At 37.5% G+C, this 7767-nt stretch overlaps 1 protein-coding gene across 1 annotated transcript; it reads right to left on the reverse strand.

Annotated features, from left to right (window-relative positions):
• Positions 1-5178: 5178 nt before the first annotated feature.
• LOC149947081 (glycolipid beta-1,4-mannosyltransferase egh-like) lies at positions 5179-7344 on the reverse strand. The gene is made up of 2 exons (XM_090170838.1): positions 6713-7344; positions 5179-5299 (listed from the first exon to the last, which is right to left on the reverse strand). Exons 1-2 carry the CDS (start codon positions 7342-7344, stop codon positions 5179-5181), a joined length of 753 nt encoding a protein of 250 aa, XP_090026964.1.
• Positions 7345-7767: the final 423 nt, after the last annotated feature.

The following is a 7767-nucleotide window of genomic DNA, read 5'->3' on the forward strand; positions in this document are numbered from 1 at the left end:
CCGCGTAAAAATTCCAAAAAAATAAAGCGCACAGGCCTTCTAAAAATAACGTAGGCACCGACCAAGGCTTAGCAGTAACCGCGGAGCTAGAAAGAAAAACGACCTCTCTCCACGAAAACCAAACCCCCCCCCCCCTTTTACACTAAATCCCTTTGGAATTTGTGAGTTTTAGTTTCACGTAGTGTGTCCACCGCTTGCGCCGGTGATCGCACGATTTATCGCGGTACGTTAGGGGTCAATCGATTGAAAATATCTTGCCCTCGCCGGCATTGTTAATTTCGCTATTTTAATGATTTTTGGCGATTTTTTACATTAAGACCGACATGGTTGAAAATTATATTTTTAGTTGGTGCTGATCATTTCTGAATTGATTTCCAGTTGCATTAAGAAATTTTAATTTTAAGTTATTTTTCTGGCCATTTCGCCGGACCCCACAGCACTATTGCCATATTGGAATTTCGTGCCAGTTGATACAGGCGCCATCTAGCTCGTACCTGTTTCGCTACCCGATTTCTAAAACCTGGTAACTCCAACAATTCGGTTTGCCTAATAATTAATTTAAATTAAAGTGTTCGCATTTCGCTACCTTATTTCCAAAACCTGTTAACATGAAAAATTGGTTTGTTACGAGTTAAATAGCACTTTTAAAAGTTTTTAAACGCCCTTTTGTTAGAGTTAAATATCACCTTAAAAGATGTTAATACACCCTTTTTAAGAGTCTAATAGCAGCTTCAATGGTTTTAATACACCCTTTTCAAGAAGTAAATAACACATTTAATAATTCATGTTTAAGCACACTGTTAACTGACTTTAAGGGGTGTTTCACATAGGACCAACAGACACAAGGAGAGCGCAGCTAACCTTTAAATACGCTAACGCGGGGTTGTGTACAAATTTCATTGGACGAGCCTTTACCCTGAATGTTTTACGGAAAGGGGGAAGACAATTTCCTAATTTTCGCCTTCCGACGGCAGCAGACACTGAAGCGTCTAACCAATGAAATCTGTACACAAGAAAATATTTGACTTTTTACGGGTTGCGTTCTCCTTGTGTTGGGTGCTGTGTTTGTTGCTCCTAGGTTTCATAACTATTTATTAGTTGAAAATAAAATAAAAATATCATGTTTTCTCAGTGTGGCAATAACATAATTATAGGTTGGTCTTCATATTTATAAATTTTCAAACAAAATTATCTGTAATTTTTTATTTTAATCCCAAGAAGGGTTTATCTAGAAAGATAACGCTTTTGTTAAAGATGGATTATACGAAAATTAAAAATTGAATAACTTCAGCTTTTATAGTGGGCTTTTATTCATTAACACATACCGTGTCAAAATGTTCATTTGAGTTTTTAAAATATTTTTATTTGAATTAACTATTTGTGCATATTTCTATTTGTAAATTTTATAGGAATATCAATTTAATTTATTATTTAACTTGCTTTTTAACAATTAAAGAAGAAATAATAACTCGGGTAGTTTTTAGGTCTTACGAGCTTGGTTCTTGGTATTAAACGTCCTGGCATTATTATTTTTTGTCGCAGTTAATTTACCCCTAAGTTGTAGCAGGTTCGTTGTTGTGTTTGTTTTAATTATGCTTAAATTAAGCTAAACTTGTTAATTGGTCTCGATCATTTTACGTTTGCGCCATGCTTCAACCATGGACAGTAAATTAAGAGGACAGGTTTTCGATACCCTTCCACAGTGCATTTAATTTATCCCCGCGTATCAATCAGCTCGAGAGACTCCAAGGGAGTCTTGCAAGGTCATTTATTCCATGTGATCTTAAAATTTCAAAATGGCAATCTAACGCGGTTGATATTGTTACGTAATTTTTGGCGCTTTATATTTTAGTAATTTTTAATTTTGGTTTTTTAATTCAATAAAAACTATCAACTGATATTTAGAATATCATATTTAATCTATAAAAACGTGAAAAAATACCTTTTGGCGTAAAAATGTACTTCGCGTTTATCTTTTTTCTTTTTTCGAACAGTATCGTCGACTCTTAGCGATACTGGTTTTTTTTTTACAAATAACCTTGGCCGACTCCCTTAGTGTGATTGGTTTACGGGGGCTAAAAACCAGGCTTTTTACCGATCCTCTAAAATCTACTACAACACTTTCTTTATTGAAAACCATGTAAATGAAAGAATATATGATTTTAAAAATAAATCTAAATTTTTTAATTGTTGCTCTATAAAAACTAAAATAATTTATTTTCAACTAAACTAGTTTCTGTATTTTAATGTTCCTTTTGTTATGAAAACAGTTATTAGTAACCCAATTATTTTAACTTAAGGAGCGCTGTAACTCTTCCAAGGTGTTATTTAACACTTTAAAATGCCATAGCACCACCATTTAAATATTGAGCTTTTATAAATGCAATGTACCTTTCAAAGGGGCGTTTTAACAATTTTGCATGTGTAATTTACATATTTAATTGTTAATTAGTTTTAACAGGTGTGATTTTACTCTTTAAAAAGGCATATTTACACCTTTAGAAGTGTAATTTTACTATTTAAAAGAGTTTGAACTCCTTCACCGGTGTGATTTTACTCTTTAAATGTGCGTATTAACACCTCTTAAGGTGTGATAAAACGGCTAAAAGGTGCAAAATTACTCGTTAAAAGTGTGTTATTACACGGTTATCGGAAATATTTTATGTCACAAACTGGGAAGAATGTTAAAAATGTGTTTGAAAACCTCTTTTTTTACACCGCATTTTTAAGGTCGTAATTCGGTGTTTGATAGCACTGAAAATTGAGTAAAAAAACACTCCGAACAGTGTCAAATTTCGACTCAACAAAAAGTGTACAAACCGGTTTGAAACAACACCACAATTTCTTAGAGTGCCAGTTGCTCAGGCAGATAAATTAATCCGGAGTACAATAATTTATTATAGAAACTGGCCATAAAAATAGTTTTCAAGCGATTACTTTATACTTTATCATTTGATAGTTTATTGCTATGCTTTTAGCTACGTTGGAAATGATTGGCCGAAAAAAGTTTAAATTTTGGTTTTCTAAGACCTCACTACTTTAATTTAAATAAATTCAGAAGGCGTGGCCTTCTTGTTTACTATATGTTTCCCCACTTCTAGAATGCTCCCCAGCTCTCCCACTAAAGAGAACGAATGAATTCGTCCATAGGCTTGACTACACTGTCTGGCCCTCAAGGGGTCGGAGTGTGCAATAACTGGTGGCTTTACCGGGGAGTCGGGGTCCGGCTCTTGTAACCCGTAAGGGCGGTGGCGCGCTGGGAGATGTTAGCTCCGTCCAAAGGGTCCTATCTCCGACCTCCGACTTCGGTCAGGTGTGGGCTGGATACTGGGCTTCGGCCCAGGCTAATGGAGAGGGGCCGGGCAAACTGGCCGCCTCGGCGGATTGAGTAGCCTGCTGTGGGGCTGCGGGCCTCCGTATGAGGGCACGGCGGACCCATCTCCCGGCCTTTTGGGCTCCCACCGGGATCTCCGGTGCCAGCTGTGCCGGGTTCTGCGGGCTGCTGTGTGCCCGCCGTTCCCCTTTAGGAGCTCTCTCCAAAGGGCTTGGCTCCCTGCCTTTGTAGGTGGGGTGTCGGCCGGAGTTGCTAGAGCATCCGTTCTCTATCCCACTGCTGTGTGCGAAGTGGCGGGCTGGTCGTCCCATTGTTGCACCTTCTGCTGGGTTGAGCGGCTTGCGTCGAGGGTGCGACCATCAGTAGTGGGGTTCTGCTACCCATGCTGGTTTTGTCACCTGTCCGGGCTTGTGGACGCTGGCGTAGGGCATTCTGATGATAGGCCTCCGGTGGTGTGGTTCTTTTCTTACCGGTACACCGGGCTATAAATTCTGACAACATGACTACACTGTCTCAAGGCAAAGCTAGGCAGTCGTAGCGAATTCATGGAAAGGCCTATTCGAAGCCAGATGAAAACAATCAGCTGAAAATTTTGTAGTAGATACATGGTTTCCATTCCCAAATGAAAACCAAAAATAGTGATTCCTATAAAATTAGTTTCCCGCTAAAAACTGGTTGCTACCTTCATATGTTGACGTTAGTAAACTTGGTACATTCATCCGCTTGAGACTTCTACCACATCTAGGTCTTCATTTTTATGGGTTTTAAACTCTGTACCCTATTCATCCCCAAACCCCCCTTAAGTGGGCCTATGTCTACAACGAAAGATTAGAACTAAAACTATTTAATTTCATTTTATTAGAAATCATAAAGTATCTTTTGAATGGTCGCATAAAGTGGATCGAAACTCGGATGGCTTATGACTACGAACGATAGTTGGGGTGGCGGAGTGGTTAGCACTTTCACCTCGCAGCAAGAGGAACCGGGTTCGATCCCAACTTGTAGCCTTGGGGGGAAACTCGGAAAAACTCCTTCTGCGTTGAGTTTGCAAGCTCTCTCCCCACTGGTTTAAGGGGTTTTCCCCGAGATCTTCGGTTTCCCCTTCCATAAAAACTTGTTGAGGATAACGGTAATAGTTATTGCAGGGAGCTATTGGCTCACGTGGAATGAAGAGCTTGCCACCACCCTCCTACGCATTGTAACCCGGCCACCCGAATTAATGGCTTCAAAAGTCGCTTGATGACTTGGGCCTATAGTAAAGGTGGTGCCTTCGGTATTAGCCTAGCTGATTATTATTAAGTTATATATATTAAGTTATAAAGCCTTTGACAAACCAAGTTCATCTTTCGTAGTACTAACGATTATTCGGGATTAAACAGTAAACTATTTAAAAAACACTAAACTGTTAAAACTTTTTCAAAAAACATGTGATAAACGTGGCATCCAATCTAACCGCCATGCGATTTATCAGGGGTGAGACATGTGTAAAGGCCACGCCAACGGGGGATACTTGGGGACAGGGGTGCGACACCCGTGGTGGAAGTATTCCGATCACCCGTTGGGGGATCGGTGGTCGTCCTCAAACGGTCATCCACAAACTCTGCCTCCCAGACGCTTGGTAGTACAGGAATACGCCACTACTACCGGCTTTCGTAGCTACGTTTAGTCACTTCTTCTAAAACAAGTTTTATAAATGAGTTTGAATCATCTTAGGTATTTTACAACGGAAAATATTTTGTCAACTATTACTGCGTCATGATTCGTAACATCTTTGACCCTTTGAATTCCGATGGTGAGGACTCTTTAGACATAGGCCATTAACCACCTATGTCGTCGCTCGCGGTTTACCCCTGATCGAAGGTACCCAACAAAGAACATGTAGGTGAGGACAGTGTCTTCGACGTCCATGTTATGACGTTCTCTTCCTTGTGGATCCACATTTCCGGTAATGTTAAATTCTCGAACCTGATTAATTCGAGTACATACGCTGAAAATACTAAATCTAAACTTAGGTTCTTTATTTTTCTCTGCTTTTAGTGACAGGTAACATTCATTTTTATAGATTATTAGGCAAAACCTTTTATTTCAAATACATAAATGATCAACTTTTTAAATTCCGCATTAGTCATTTCATTGGATAATTTTTTTTAAATTATACAAAAATTGTTGAAGGTGAAATCCTGTGAATGTTAAGTAGTGACGTCTGACACTAAATATTGTAAGAACTCCGTTTTATGCTCTATTTCCGTATTAGGATTTATTCTGTTCGATTATTTATAGTTCTAAAATCTCTACTTTTAAATTATTCACATCTACATCGTAAAGCCAGTGAATAAAAAAAAATGAAAGTGTCGCGGTGAATAAACAAACATATTTTTCAGTCGTACGCTTCGAAAAAGATGACTTTCTAAAATATTTATTAAAAACATATTAAGAACCTAAAAATAAAATTAAGACCCTCTTGATCCTAGTCTAATATCTATATAACAAAAAAATAAACCAGACCCTTTTCTCACGTATTTGTCCCCAAAACAATATTGTCTTTTTGAGTATTTCGTCCATGTTTGAGATTTTTAAACGAAATAAAGAGTTTCTAAAAATTTGCGAAATTGCAGCCCCCATTTCAAACAAAAAATGTATAGTCATTCAGATGCCTACAAATGGATTACAAATTATCTGAAAATGACATTTTCACAGTGTTTAACTTAATGTTGTTATTTACTATATCTAGGAAGATAAAGAACACTTTCCAATTATAAGTCAGGGATAATATTTTATTTGAATATCAATAACGTATAAATATGATTTTGATTTGTAAACGAGATTTAAGTTAATTAATTATAGATTATTATGATTAGTAAATATATTTAAATAATTAATTCAATTAATTAAAGCTATAAAAAAGTTATTTTGTTTGTTTGGATTAAATGACACATTAGCGTTTAAATAATTGACTATTTTTGCCTGCCAAATTCGATTGTCTGGATCTTCCTACCACAAGGAGAAGCCACTTGAATTTCCAGTAGAATGTTATTTTAATTATTATCGTAAATTTATTTTTCGGTTAGTAACATATTTTTCCGAACCAAGCGTTATTCATATTTAGTGGAAACATAAAATGAATTACTGTTTTTATATCCAAGTCCTTTAAGGACAGCAATTGAAAATATTATCATTACTAAAGGGAAACCAAATAATGCTGATAAAAAACCGGTAAAAATTAACTCTTTCTTGCTACGATGCTTGTTTTTAAGAACAATAAAGATCTGTAAGTAAAATGAAATTGCCAAAAGTATACTACTTAATATTCGGAAGGGCAGATATACGGGAATTGGGAAAAATACCTCACAAATTAAACAGGGAATTGAAAAGGCAAACCCCAAAAGCCAACCAGACAAAACAGTGAAGATAATGCATTTTCTCAATGAATAGTAACTACTTGAAAAAACTGCTATAATACCAGACATAAACCTAATTGTTCGACGAAGATTAACCCAAAATGAACAACAACCTTGTTCAAAAACTACGCCTTCAACTGAACCAGCTGAATATCCTTTCAAGTACAAATTTAATCCGAAAGCAACGTCTTCGCAGAGAGAGGGGCCCGTTTCGACGTCGAATGAAACGTCTCTTTCGGCACTAACCTTCGCGACTAAAAATGTGTTTCTTATAAGGAAGAAAATGCGATTGAACGCGCTTTGCTGAAACCTAATGAGTCCATAGTCGAAAGCTGGAGTTAAGTCTGAAATTCTACTAAAGATGCTGTTCGAAAGGTCGACGTTGAGATGAATCACTCCGTTACCAAAGCAGTGTTTGTCCTCCGCGATGAAGTTGGCAATCCCTCTGACGGCACCCTCAGATAAGACGGCGTCTTCGTCCAGATGAACGATCCAATCATCGTCTTCGAGAATATTTACTTCATCTTCGAGACAATACTGTAGATTTCGAGCTTTGAATAGCGTCTTCTTTTTGGTTTCGTAGTCCTTTGGAACGACCAATTGGCGAACCATTTTGCCTTCAGATAGATCCGGGATGTTATTTTCAGTAACAACTTCGACGTAGTAATTGCTGAGCCCGACAACGGAACAAGTCTTGAGATTTCGAATTAAATTTTTCCGTATCAGTTTCGGAAATGTTCCTTTCGTGACTACCCTGAAACATATTTTCGGTAGTTTCTCGAGCGACGCTGTCAGTTTCACGTCTGCCGGAAAGCAGTTTAGGAAGATCAAACCAAATGCCATAAACGAAAGGTGAGGAAGCATCGTAAACCTAATTGAGTATACTAAGTACAAGAGCACTCTGGTAATCGTATTATATTTTTCTGAGGAGTGAGTTGGGACGTCGGGTATTCCTAAATAAATTACGCTTAAAGTGATGACACTTCCAAGTGCGATACAATGCAAGATGTGCAAAACAGGAATGCAATTCTGCAA

This window comes from Leiobunum rupestre, chromosome 4, assembly GCF_980474605.1.
Source record: "Leiobunum rupestre chromosome 4, qqLeiRupe1.1.hap1, whole genome shotgun sequence".
Lineage (NCBI taxonomy): Eukaryota > Metazoa > Arthropoda > Arachnida > Opiliones > Sclerosomatidae > Leiobunum > Leiobunum rupestre.